General features: G+C 39.4%; 1 protein-coding gene across 1 annotated transcript; it reads right to left on the reverse strand.

The window, feature by feature from the left end:
• Positions 1-2,607: 2,607 nt before the first annotated feature.
• On the reverse strand, positions 2,608-9,012 carry LOC139984809 (uncharacterized). The gene has a single exon (XM_071998880.1). The coding sequence runs from the start codon at positions 8,916-8,918 to the stop codon at positions 2,649-2,651; it is 6,270 nt and encodes a 2,089-aa protein (XP_071854981.1). The 5' UTR covers positions 8,919-9,012; the 3' UTR covers positions 2,608-2,648.
• Positions 9,013-14,458: the final 5,446 nt, after the last annotated feature.

The following is a 14,458-nucleotide window of genomic DNA, read 5'->3' on the forward strand; positions in this document are numbered from 1 at the left end:
GAGGTCGTTGTTGTGATGTTCTCGTATCTTTTAATAATTTCTTCTCAATATTCTCTTGATTGGTTTAGTTCATCTTCATTTTGCCCTACAAGCAGGTGTTTTGCTGTTGTCAAATTCTTCAGGTTAACAACTAGGCTGCCAAACTATGTTAAGAGTGCGCCCTCGGTTCCATCACATAAACTCTTCAGATTCGTTGTCATATTCTTGATTTGCTGATTTCCTGATTTTATCATATTTCTCTCTTACTTGTCCCAATTCCTTTTCCAAATTAAGAGTGATCCGACGGTGGTTATCTCTTTTCCTGCTTCCGATGCCTTCTAAACCCCTCTTTCGTTCCTTAGTAGGCCTACATTCCGCAATTTGATCTTTAATCTTGTGTGTCTTCTGTTCTTTTTCCATTTTATCGTATATAATGAGTTTTGTCTTATGAGGGGTTTTAACAAGAAAGGATAAAGCCAGAAACCAGGAATTGAGAAACAGTACATGCGTTTTGGATATTATCCAAGTCATAAAGCAAAAGAAGTTGAGATAGGTGGGTCATTTAGCTAGATGTCAGGATAAGAGATGGACACATAACTTGACAGATTGGACACCAAGGGGTTATTTTAGAGGCAGAGGTAGGCATGACATAAGAGAATATGGTGGGGTCACATGGAAGAGAAGAGCTCAGGACAGAGTTAATTGGAAAATTGGTGAAGAGGCCTTCCTTCTGCAGTGGAGCGAAATAGGCTAGATAAGAATTGAGTTTAGTCTACATTAAGTGATAACTTATTAGCAGCAAACCAGTCAGAAAATGTATTTAATTCAGTAGAGACAGCAATCTGTATTCTATGTGCGTTTTCCAACTTGAAGAAAATATAGGTGTCATCGGCAAACAAAATAGTATTGGCAATTGTCATTGACATATATAATGAGTAACAGTGGTCCTAATATTGAGCTCTTCGGAACACCACAACGGGTTTCAGCGTGTTCGGATTTGGGGTTGATATATGATATATATTGTTATCTTTTTGATATATAGCTGCTTAACCAGTCAAGAGTTGTTTCTCTTACGCCAATTTACCGATTGTATGGAAATGTTTACGTATCGTCTACGTGTTAAATGTTCACTTCAGATTGAAAAAGTTATATTCTGGAACACATTCTGTTATATTCTGGAATATATTCTGGAATATATTCTGTTATATTCTGGAATATATTCTGCTATATTCTGGAATATATTCTGTTATATTCTTTAAATTCTGTAAAGAAGTATTTTGGGTTAACATTTTAGAAGGAAATATTTTATGATTTAAGCCAAAAATTACTGTGTACCAAATTTCTCCAGTTGAACTTTTGCACCACAAGAATGGGTTTGCCTTCTTTGCATAATTTTAGACAAAATTTGCAAAATGATTTTCCTGTTCCGTAATGCTTAGATGCTTCGTACTGTTTAACTTACCAAAATAGAACGTAATAACTCTGTTTAGTTTCTGAAAATGTTCCACTCTCAAAGCAGGCGGAGTGAGAGAATTAGTACAGGTCTGCACAAATGTTTGAATGCAGTCTTTGGGCCTTAGAAATTATCAAATTGGCTTTACGTATACTGTCAAGTTACAGCAAATATATACAGCGAATATTGCCTATAAAAATGTAGTAATTCCATGTACATTGTCAGATTCAATAGCACAAATGTGCACTCTGTGCAAGTATTACACGTGCGTAATACGCTCTCATTGACAGTTATACAATGTCTATAACTGAAGCCATCAAAAAGGACCGAGTCTTCTACGGAAGGTTGCTCTTTAATTTATTCTTCTTCTTTTGTTCTTTACCTTCGTGAAAACTACAAATACAAATACAAATAATAATGATACAAACAACTACAAAGTGCACATTCGATAAAATACATATACAATGGGACAGGAAGAAGCTTTTAGGTCCTGGGTAAACTTATAACATTAAACCATAATATAAATTAACATACCTCTTTGGACTCTTGAAAAAATAACGGCTTAGTTGGTAGTCTTAAGTTAAGGAGTGGCAAAATTTTTATCTGAACAGCATGCATGGTTGTGGTCTGTACAAAGACTTTTCAGTATGTGAGGAATATGCCCAGTCCGAGACGTCTCGGCTTCTTACACAAAACAATTTAAACTAACTATTGTGCGGTGCTGTCATGCGAAGAATTTCGCATCTGGGAATGGTTGCCATGCAAGATTGCACGAGAATGCTGCAGAGCTTACAAATTATAAATACGAACAGGTTTAAATATCAATGAATATATTTTACGCGTAGAAATTGTGAATCAACCTTTACATGGCCCCTCAAAATGATACTTTCATTTTTTAACCACGAAACCTGATATTTGATTCACATCACAAATACTATACTACACGTATCGAAAATTAAGCTAGTGTCACAATTACCCTTTCACATAGCCTAACTATCCATAGATATTAAAACATGGACATATTATCAAAGATGGGAATATGCACATTACACAAATAATATGATCGATATATATAACCAATAATAAATACCTACAATTACAAAACCTAGCAATCATTTCACAAAAAAAGATCAACGTAGTACATAAAACACGTTATGGCCCCTCATGGGGAACCAAGGTGCGAAACACAAATTGTCCCTCGTGAACGCACTTTGGATTACTCCGTACTTTCCACAAGAACAACTAATTTGTGAATAGGTCTTTCCAAACATACTACGGGACCTGTACGTTTGCCCCTTTTATCTAGAGTAGAACTCATATTAATCTTAACCTTACGTACACGACCATCATGATCGACAATTGTTTGACTGATTCTAGCTAATTGCCAGCGGTTTCTCGGGGTATTTTTGTCCTCAACAATCACAATGTCACCTACTTTCATGTTACGAGTATGGGAAACCCATTTTTGCCGTGGCTGTAGACTCAATAGGTATTCTTTTCTCCAGCGGGTCCAAAATTCATTGACCAAGTATTGTACTCGACGCCATCTTTTACGACAATATAAGTCGGCTGACTGAAACGCACCGGGAGGGGGAAGTAAGACCTTAGATTTCTGTGTGAGTAAGTGATTGGGAGTTAAGGGTTCTAAAGACCTGGGATCGTTCAAATTATCAGTGGTGAGAGGCCGACTGTTGACAATAGCAGCCACCTCATATACGAAGGTCCTCAAACTCTCATCATCTAATTGTGTACCCATACCATCGATCATAGAAGCTAGCACACTCCGCACAGTGCGAATCTGGCGCTCCCAAACGCCACCCATGTGGCTCGCATCTGGTACGTTTAACTTGAATGCAAAGAAATCGCAATCATGCTCCAGAAGAAAATGCTTTATTTTACTATTATCCATCTCATTTAAAGCTTTCTGGAGCTCGTTTCTTGCCCCAATGAAGTTAGTACCTTGATCGGAACGAAGCTGTTTAATAGGCCCTCGTATGGCTAAAAAACGCCGTAACGCATTCAGAAAGGAATCTGTGGTAAGGGAATTCGCTATTTCAATATGGATAGCTCTGGATGCCATGCAGGTAAACAGCGCACCATAACGCTTCAGTTCCTTTCGACCCTCTTTAACAAAGAAAGGCCCAAAATAATCTACACCACAATAGGTAAAGGGGGTGGATGGATCTACCCTATCCGATGGTAAGTCGGCCATTTTCTGTACTTGAGCCTTACCACGCAGTTTTATACACGTTACACATCTGTGGATATGGCTAGATACTGCAGAACTGCAACCAATTATCCAGTACCCGTTACTCCTTATCTCGTTCGTGGTAATACCACGTCCCTGGTGCTTGACCCTTTCATGAAAGTAACGAATCAATAAATTGGTTATATGATGTTTACGAGGTAGAACAATTGGGTGCTTAAATGTAATAGAGACGTGAGCCCTACCTAAACGCCCCCCTACACGTATAATACCATCCTCGCCGATGAATGGGTCGAGGCGATATAAAAGACTGGACCCTTTCAACACCTTGCCAGTTTCTTGGGTCTTACTAGTTAGGCTTTTGAATTCACTTACAAAATATCTCATTTGAACTGCCCTGACAATTTCTAATTCAGCCTGAAGAAAATCGTTTGCTGTTAGCTGCTTATGGAGGGGAGCAGACTGAATTTTTGAGTCATTTCGTAATCTCAACCGAGACTTCAATTTCAAACAGAGCGCAACTGCTTGTTTTGCTCTATACCAATTAGAAATATGATTCAGACGCTCGGGTTCAAAGAAGCTGGGGGAGTTATCAGAGCGTGTAATTAAAACCTGTGCATTTGCCAGTTCTTGGTCAGTACTAATTATTTCTGGCAAGCGCTGTGGTGCATTGGGTATATCCCTCGCCCAGAGAAAGGAGGGCCCTGTAAACCAATTGGATTCACATGTCAATTGAACGGTAGTGAGCCCTCTAGAGGCAACATCTGCGGGGTTATCAGTGGTACTAACGTACCTCCACTGTTCTGGGCTGGAATGATCCCGTATTTGTTGTACCCGATTTGCAACAAACACCTTAAACCTCCTTGCGTCATTTTGGATGTACCCCAATACAACTTGACTATCCGTCCAGAAATACTCTGAAATATCTTCAAATTCGAGTTCTCGAACCAAGTGAGAACTAATCTTAACGGACAACAAAGCAGCTGTTAATTCTAGACGGGGCATAGTAATGGGTTTGAGTGGCACGACTCTAGACTTTCCCATAACTAATGAACAGTGAACCCTGCCCTCGAAATCTTTCAAACGTAGGTATGAACACTGGCCATATCCTGTTGTACTTGCATCGGAAAAATGATGCAATTCGACCGATTGGACTACAAAATTGGGTGGTTTGAAACATCTTTTGACCTCAAGATTTTCCAATCGGTACAAGCTGTTTCTCCACCTTTCCCAACGAGGTCTTAGGGCACTGGGGAGGGGAGAATCCCAGTCTAAATGCTCACTGCACATCTCCTGAAGTATTTGTTTCCCTACTAACACAACGGGAGCTAAAAACCCTAATGGGTCGTAAACCGAGCTTACAGTGGAAAGGATACCTCTCCTAGTGAGTGGTTTATCCTGTAAGGAAATTCGAAACTGGAACGTATCTGATTCTACGCACCAGTACACACCCAAGGCTCTCTCTATATTACTACTGTTGTACATTACATTAAGGTCCTTAACACCCTTAGAGTGTTCTTCAGGGGGGAGGGTACCCATAACCTTCGTGGAATTTGATGTGAACTTGTGCAGTTTCAGACCAACACGTTGACACAGTAATTTTGACCTATTAATCAAATGGGCTGCCTCATCTTCAGTGGCAACGGACTTAAGTCCGTCATCGACGTAGAAATTATGGCGGATGAAGTCACCAACATCAGACCCATATTCCTTCTCGTGATCAATAGCACTTTGTTTCAACCCAAAATTAGCACAGCCTGGAGAGGATGTTGCACCAAACAGGTGAACCCTCATTCTATACTCGACTGGATCTGACTGGAGATCCCCATTCTCCCACCATAGGAATCTTAAGAAGTCTCTGTGCTCCGGGTTTACACTGAACTGGTGAAACATGGCCTTAATATCACACATGAAAGCGACTGGTTCATGTCTAAAACGACACAGGACCCCAATAAGAGTATTCGTAAGATTAGGACCCTGGAGCAAATACTGATTAAGGCACTGACCTTTGAACCTTGCACTACAATCAAACACAACTCTAAGTTTGTCAGGTTTTTTGGGGTGATACACTCCATGGTGTGGAATGTAATTAATTCCACCATTTGTCCCCACAATTTCCTCCTGGGGAACCCTTTCGGCATACCGTTCACTTAGAAGGTCTTTCATGAAGGCTTCGTACTTTGCCCTATACTTTGTATCTAATCTAAAGCGCCGCTCAAGCCGCCGCAAGAAATGAAGCGCTAGATCTTTGTTGTCAGGAAGTCGGGGGTTTGAGGTTTTAAATGGCAAAGGCATCTCATAATGACCATCAGCAGTCTGATGAATCCCATCTCTTAATTTTGAGAGGAACTTGAAATCGTCCTGAGAATACGCTACTGTATTAAAACTTCTTTCACTAAAATCTGATTCAAGTAATTTCACAATATGGGCGGGGTCGATTTCCTTAATTGAGGACTGAAAACATATTTCAATTTTATTTGGCGCGCAATTCTCAAATGACGTTTGACTTGCATTTTGAAATGTGTAGGAAGGGACGTCATAACTCAGAATGCGATGACTAAAACCGATTGGGTCAGATGATCTATTTTCAACTTGGGTTGGGTCAATAAGTCCAACTATACCCCATCCAATATCAGTTTTCTGCCCGTATGGGCCATCCCCGACTGGGGGTATTACTTCCCTAGGTAATAAGGCTTTAGGACAATTATATCCAATTAGCAACCCGATTTCGCAGTCCTGTAAGGGGACTAATTCAGAGGAAATTTGATGCAAATGAGGCCACTGTTCAGCCATCTCAGGGGTCGGGATGTGACATTTATTGGCTGGAATAATATTTCTTGAAAAAGTTACAGGTAGCTCGATCTTGTAGGAACTGTTGTAACCACGTATCGCAAGTCCCTCAAACCGTGTGGTATCAATAGCTTGGTTCTTGGACACCATTGTTGACAGCAATATTTTGGTATGATTTCCAACTACTCCTAATTCATTGGGTATACTATCGAGGACGAATGTAGTATCGGACTGTGTGTCCAAAAGGGCATATGTTAGGATCTCCCTTTGAGGGTTACCACAATGTGACAACCAAACTGGTACTGTAAGGGAACTTTTGCTAATCTCTTTAGTGTTATTCAATTGAGTTACACTAACATTACCATTAAGTGAAATGTTTGCTTGGACCCCTTTATCAACGCTCTCAACATTGGGCTTTGGACTTTCCACTATATCCCGATGGAGTGAGGAAGGATGATTTTTCTTACACATTTTGCAATCCATTTTCTTCCGACAATCATGAACTCTATGTCCCCGCTTAAGACATCCATAGCAAAGTCCCTTTTCCCTGACGAAAGCATTTCTTTCGTGCAACGTCATTTCTAGAAAAGTTTTACAGTCATCAATGTGATGCCTTTTTCCACACAGAAAACATTTTAGTTCGTAGAAGTTCCCATTTTGAATTGAATTTTGGGTAACACTCGTAGAAAATGCATTCGCCCCAGCCTTACTACGGTCATTCTTGATCATTCCTTGATTACCCCTTAACGCCTGAATTGAAATCACTGGATCGCAACTGATATTTGATTCTGTAACCATAAAATCCTTAAATTCTCTGAATGGTGGGAACCCTCTACCCTCCCTTCTTCGTTCGGAAACCTTTCTACCCCATCTCGTAATTAACCAATCGGGTAACTTGGAGAGCATTTTGCGATTTTCTCTTACATCATTGAGGACGTTTAAACTATTGGTGATGCGCATGGCACTTTCGCATTGTCTCAGAAAGTCTGAAAACTTTCTAAGGGCTTCACCATCGCGGGGAGGAATTTTTGGCCAAGTGTCTAACTTATCCCTAAAGGCATTGGCTATCACGAACGGATCTCCATAACGTTGATCCAGTAGTTGTTTTGCTTCCCCATAGGCCTGGTCAGTACATAAAAGGAAATACCCTTCTACAGCTTCCCTAGCTAGACCACCCAGGTATTTTTTCAGGTAATGCATTCTTTCTACATGGGGGATGGATCTATGATCAATAAGGCTTTCAAAGGCACTCTTCCACCCCAGATACTTTAAGGGATCCCCACAAAATATACCAGGTTCAGGAGGGGGTAGGCGATTCAATGAAGCCTGTTCGCCAAATGCTCTAGCCAAACTCCTCATTTCAGTTCCCGATTCTTCCTGTTCCCGATTTACCGTTCTGTGACGATTTGTTTCAAAACTAGGCAAACCAAGGGGGTAACACCATGTATTTTGAGTGTTTGCATTTGAATTCGGGGGATTAGGCCTAGGAGCTGGCTGTGTTGACATATGATTGAATATTTCTGAGCCCATGGTAGTCGTAGGAGGACAAGGTATATCCATTAGGGGTTTAAATTCAACAATTGGGTCCTTTGAGTAGGACTCTACTGGTTTAGTTTCTGCTATAGGATTATATGATGAGTGGGATACTAAGTAATCTTGAACATACTGCCCTTTATTCTCACTCTGGTCAGGGATATCCTCTAATGAAACCTTTGACTCTTGTTCAACCTTTGCAATCGCATCCAATTTAGCTTGAGCCATTTCAATTTCTCTCATAGTTTGTATTTTTTTCAATGCAGCATTTTGCTTCTCCTCTTGTTCGATGTATTTAAGTTTCGCTTGCAAGGCTGCTCTATGACCTTCGAGATCTGCCTTTTTAGAAGCGGTGGACCTTTGAGAAGAGCGCAAGCTGCGAGATGACCGGGAAGATTTGTGACTACTAGACCTATATGACTTTCGATCTTCGATTTCTTTAATGAGTGCAGCAACGCGTTTGAGTAGATGGTAGTTTTCTGCCTCAACGTTTTCAAATTTAGAGTAATCATTAGGCTTCTCTGCTATGGTTAGGATTTGATTATAGTCTTCACTAGCGGCTGCAACATCATTCATTATTTGGTCTAGTGAATCGCGCTCTTGTTTCAGGACAGAAACATCCCTAGGATCTGCCATTAAGCTTTCAATTTTGATTGCGCAACGCCGCCATTTTGAAACCTTATCCCTCAAACGCCGTTGCCTCTCATCAATTTCATATAAAAGACCCTTTTCTGAATATTGTCTTTTACGAGAACTAGAGCGCAAAGCAGTTTCATTTGTCGAACCCTCTAAAGTTCCGGGTATGCCTTGAGCTAGGGGTGGCTGTAAACTGCTCTGGTCAACTAGGGGAGGGGTTAGGACTAGTTGTGTTTCACTGTGAGTACTCATGGTGCCAATGGTATAAAATAGGATAACAATGTAAATTAATAATGCAATTAGAGGTAATCTTAACAACATTTCAGAGTGGCCATACGAGGTTACAAGAATGGTCTGTCAAACGGCTGGAAGGGACTCACTGGTGTAAAAACGATTATGTACTCTCACCGTTATCGTCCAGTTGATACCACCAGAGCGCTGGGGTTGTTCTTCAATCCGTGATGGATGGTCTCAGGTCTGGATCCCCCTTTACTGGTACTGTGGCTGGTGGAGGGCGAATAATCGTCGATGTCCGTGGTGGTTTACTCCGGCGACGCTGGCGAAGTCGGGACCGTCGCTTTCCGATCTTCAAAGGGAGTGGCTGACAGCCCGTCTTGTAGTCTACGACTCTCTTAGGTGGTCAAGAGTTTTCACTATAACTGAAGCCATCAAAAAGGACCGAGTCTTCTACGGAAGGTTGCTCTTTAATTTATTCTTCTTCTTTTGTTCTTTACCTTCGTGAAAACTACAAATACAAATACAAATAATAATGATACAAACAACTACAAAGTGCACATTCGATAAAATACATATACAATGGGACAGGAAGAAGCTTTTAGGTCCTGGGTAAACTTATAACATTAAACCATAATATAAATTAACATACCTCTTTGGACTCTTGAAAAAATAACGGCTTAGTTGGTAGTCTTAAGTTAAGGAGTGGCAAAATTTTTATCTGAACAGCATGCATGGTTGTGGTCTGTACAAAGACTTTTCAGTATGTGAGGAATATGCCCAGTCCGAGACGTCTCGGCTTCTTACACAAAACAATTTAAACTAACTATTGTGCGGTGCTGTCATGCGAAGAATTTCGCATCTGGGAATGGTTGCCATGCAAGATTGCACGAGAATGCTGCAGAGCTTACAAATTATAAATACGAACAGGTTTAAATATCAATGAATATATTTTACGCGTAGAAATTGTGAATCAACCTTTACAATGTCATTAATACGTATTCACACCAGTAGAATCACTGTGGCCGAGTGGCACGGACTTAGGTCTGCACTGAACAATGGATACATTACAGGTTAGTATAGAGTATACAGTTAATTTACGAGTGACGCACCTTTCAATATATTGGGGTCCTCAAGAGAGGAGGAGGGAGGGATATTTTGACTTCCGTGCATGAAGAGCAATAAGAAAGCGGAACTTGAAATCGATGGCGCCCTACCAAAATACAAAGTTGCCCAAATGCAGCTATCGATCAAATAGTAGTAGCTGGGAGCAACTAAATAGCAAAACTTCCGACTTTCTATCTGCAATATATATGTACAAGAGTGCTACATTCAGCAACATGGTGTGCTTTAACAAATATATTTTGACATGACATTATAGACGAAATAATTTAAAGAGACGTTCACACTGACAAACCATTCTGTATCTTCACAGTTTACTTAAAAGTAATTGGTTTTGTTCCTACAGAGTGGCTGAAGGATACAAAGTCAATAATGGCGTACGCAATGGTACAACATTATGTCAGCATTACAAGTTTGATCAAAAACAAAACTAGTATTTTTCGATGCAGCTGGCAAACGCCTACAGTGGAATTGCGTCGATCCTTGCCGGTTTCGAACCTCTGGACATACAATCAGCGTCCATAGCCTAGTTGATTAGGGTGTCCGCATATAAAGCGTGAGGCCTGTGTTCGAATCCCGGTGGAGGCTGAAGTGTTTTTCACTGTTGTAAAATTTCCAACTCATTACGTTTTCAATTATATATATATATAAAATGAAAATCGTAATGAGTTGGAAAATCTACATAAAAAATATATATAAATAAATAAATATATATATATATATATATATATATATATACATATATATATATATATAAATAAATAAATATATATATATATATATATATATATATATATATATATATATATATATATATATATATATATATAAACTGTCTATGTTAATAGCTAATGTTGCTCATCTTCTCTTGATGCCTTTTTGTATGTCACTCGGTGTAATATAAAGATTTCAAATATATACAAATCGTTTCCAAATCAAAGAGAATCGTAATTATCCCCGTATAAGAAGTTAAGCTTAAAGAGGCCATGACACGAAAAATCCAACTCATCGAGAGTAACTTCCTCTGAATCTATGAGAAAATCTATGTTCAAAACTATCCTCAACACCTTGAAAACCTCAAGGACTAATTAGTAATTAACGTTTTAATATTCGCATCCGAAAATAGATATCTGAGAATGCGATTTCACAACAAGACAATGATGACGTCATGTTAGGAACACACGTGCAAAGCCCAGGCATGTATCGGATGCGCGACGATCATACCGTTCCATATACATATACACGCACATTTACACTGAGAGAACAACCACTGTATTACGCTATATCGTTAGAAATTTCAAGTTTGTTTTACAACTGTTATAAACTATCCGAGAGAAATGCCGGTCCGTTGTGTTGTTGGGGGCTGCATAAATATCATTACCCATGCAAGTAGCCTTCATCCATGGCTGAAGGACGAAAAAAACACGGCGATTATGACCAAGTTAGTGCACAACACCAGCGCCGATTTCACTGGGCCTAGCCAGTATGCAGCTCCGAATGAAGCGAACACTTCACGGAAGCATACTACTTTTTGTTATGAAATAAAACAAATGGACTTTAACGGTTCGACATAAAAGAGTCACTATTCTGTCAAGTTATCCACAAAAAACTACTCTGAAGACCAGATCGGGGAACAGGAAACCTTCAATGGGGCAAGTGGCGATCCTTAGGAGGTAGCGCGCCGAGCACTAGTAGTACTATAGTATTAGCGTTACTACACTGAAGTCGCAATAGACGAAGAGATTTTACTGTATCATCTAAATTAACACCCCCTTCATTGCTCTATTGTATACTAATAAGCTATGAGGTTAGCTTCAGAAGCGATGGGTTACATCTTCTTGTGAACAAATCTCAGTGCCCCAATTTATTTCTGGAATATGCTGGATCAGTTATAGCAATAATTTCTTATTCCTATTCCAGGAAAACCATTTTTTATGTTGTGGAAGGAATGGGGGTAATGGGGATGGGTCAAATTAGGTAGGTAAAAAGATTTTATTCCAAAGGGTGTTTAATTAAATCTCAAAGCGATTTATTTTAAAGTCACAGAGCCAAAAATTCACACAACATAGTTCAAGTGTTAAATCATTGAACAAAATTTATTCAATATCAGTTCTACACAGTCATTCTGGACAATCTGAACTAACATTAACAACAATCATTGTATTATATGACATAAAAGTAAAACTGTACTTTCCATAAACATTATCATTCTTAAATTACACTAATGTAATTTGTGACATCAAAGGAGGTTAAAAGAAAACAACTTACATGAATTTTTTTGCGTTAAGCCTACAAAGCAGTTGCATGTCCATCGCTATCAATCGTTGTTGTGACAAATTAATTAGAATAATCCAGAAGCAAATACAATAAAGGGTTATTTAAACCAAGAAACACTGCACAAAGTAACTCACATGCAAAAATGTTACACAAGCACGACGACACGTACAACACTGATGGGCAATGTGAAACACAGCATCACACGCATTAAAACAATCGAAGACCATTAACAGGGTGTACTGCTGAGTTTTTGAAGAAAGACTACAAAACAAACCAACTGCTGCTGAAGAAACAAAGTCTAAACATTCAAGAGTTCTGCTGCCTCCATTGGTCTTTATTATGACTTTTCTGTCAAATCATTGGTGATATGGATATTTTGGCTTCCAGATTAAAGGTACGAATCAAACGTCTGGGAGGTAAATGCCACTAAAAAGGTCAATGCCCGTTCCCTTATGCACATACTATATGACATCACGGTCACGCCAATACTTGTGTCCAAATGCTTCAAAACATGCCTTTTCTTTCATTGTTGATGTTGGGTCTGGAAAATAACCTTTTCATCCTGAATTAAAAGTCTTGAATTTCAATATATCAACACTGAGGGAACCCTGACGGATTGATAATCCAACACAATCGTAGTTTAGAAAAGGTGTTTCTGGAGGAATTTCTCAACCAAGGCTTCCTATACAATGAGTTTTCTCCTGGCAACTTGAATCCAGTGTAATGACCATTGGCTGGAAAATCACTTCTGATCTTTTGGACTGCACATGATGGTAGCACAACCCTGACGTGTCTTGCTAGGAACCCCAAGTATCATTGAACCTGTTGACCGTAGGCTATGTATCTGTACTGCCTGGGAAAAAAATTATGAAAGTTGAAAATGTATTAATATTGGCCATGATGTCCACAATAACAAGCAGGCATACAATGTAGAGTTATGGTTACATTTGTTGTGATTTTACACCTTCCATGTATCATGAAACATTCTTTTGTTTCAGAAAATTGATTTGCAAAACTCCAGGCCAAAGTACTAGCCAAGTAATAATGAGTATGAAATAACACATATGCCTACCTAGCATGGCTGCATAATGCAACTTACATCCCCGAGCCAAACATTCAGTATGCAACCAACCCTACTAGTACTACACACTCTACATAGGGGTTGTAAGTTACCGTAACACAACGCACAATACGGTTTAGGGTGTTCCGCGAATTCCAACAACACATGCACAAAATGGACTGGATTTTGTTTTGAAATGCTTCGTTAATAAATTCTTACCACGTTGTATGTTCCTTGCAATGGTTTCGAACGGATTTCTTCTTCGATATGTTGTGGAGCTTCAATTTCGGCTCGTTTAACAGGCTCGAACTGATACGGTTTTAACACCTCCGCTCCACCCTCAACGTTCGGTTCAATATTGGAATGATCATCGCCTTCACTCTCTGCTTCGAATATGAGAAAGGGCACTCTAATTATAGCCCAATTTCACTGCCTAGTGAAGAACCATTATCACTTTGAACTTCGGTTGCCGCAATTGGTTCTGGATCCGCCATTTCACAGGAAATTTTGATTTGATATCGCACTTGTGATCGGTGTTTTGTTTAGTAACTACTAGTGGTATGTGTACTTGTCTACTGTGTACGTGAATGGTATGTTCGGAGGATCGTAAGTAGCGACAACAAATGTGTTCAAAACGTGACGTCACATGACGTCATGAGAATCGGAAAATTTTCGAGTAAACAAAGTTTCAAACGCCGAAAGGGTAAATTCATTCTCAATTTTCGACTTGAAAAATCAAGTTTTAAGCTGGCAGATTGGTTGATACATGTTCTAGAGAACATTCTTTGATGGATCCCAAAAATATAGGACTTTGAAATTTTCGTGTCATGGCCACTTTAATTTGACCATGGTAATTATGACGACACAAAGTGTATATATCCTTTATTGAAAGTAAATTGAAGGTAATACCGACGTTGCACTTCGACTGCTTTTTTATGATGGGTAATGGAGGAGACAGGGGTTGGTTTTCCTACTTTTTAAACTACATTCCGCTCCAAATAGGTCTAGTACAACATATTTTCTGCTTAATGGTGCCTTCCTTAAGTCAAATTGGGAGTATAACTTTGTCCCATCAGAACCCTCTATTAAATTCTTGGCATTGTGTGGCCTTGATAAGACTTTTATGTTTATAAAATGAAAGACATTTATTACCACAACAGACAGACTG

Source organism: Apostichopus japonicus, chromosome 17 (genome assembly GCF_037975245.1).
Source record: "Apostichopus japonicus isolate 1M-3 chromosome 17, ASM3797524v1, whole genome shotgun sequence".
Taxonomy (NCBI): Eukaryota; Metazoa; Echinodermata; class Holothuroidea; order Aspidochirotida; family Stichopodidae; genus Apostichopus; species Apostichopus japonicus.

Excerpts from the sequence above, each read along its gene's own strand:
- LOC139984809 (XM_071998880.1), bottom strand. The coding sequence starts at position 8,918 with ATGTTGTTAAGATTACCTCTAATTGCATTATTAATTTACATTGTTATC.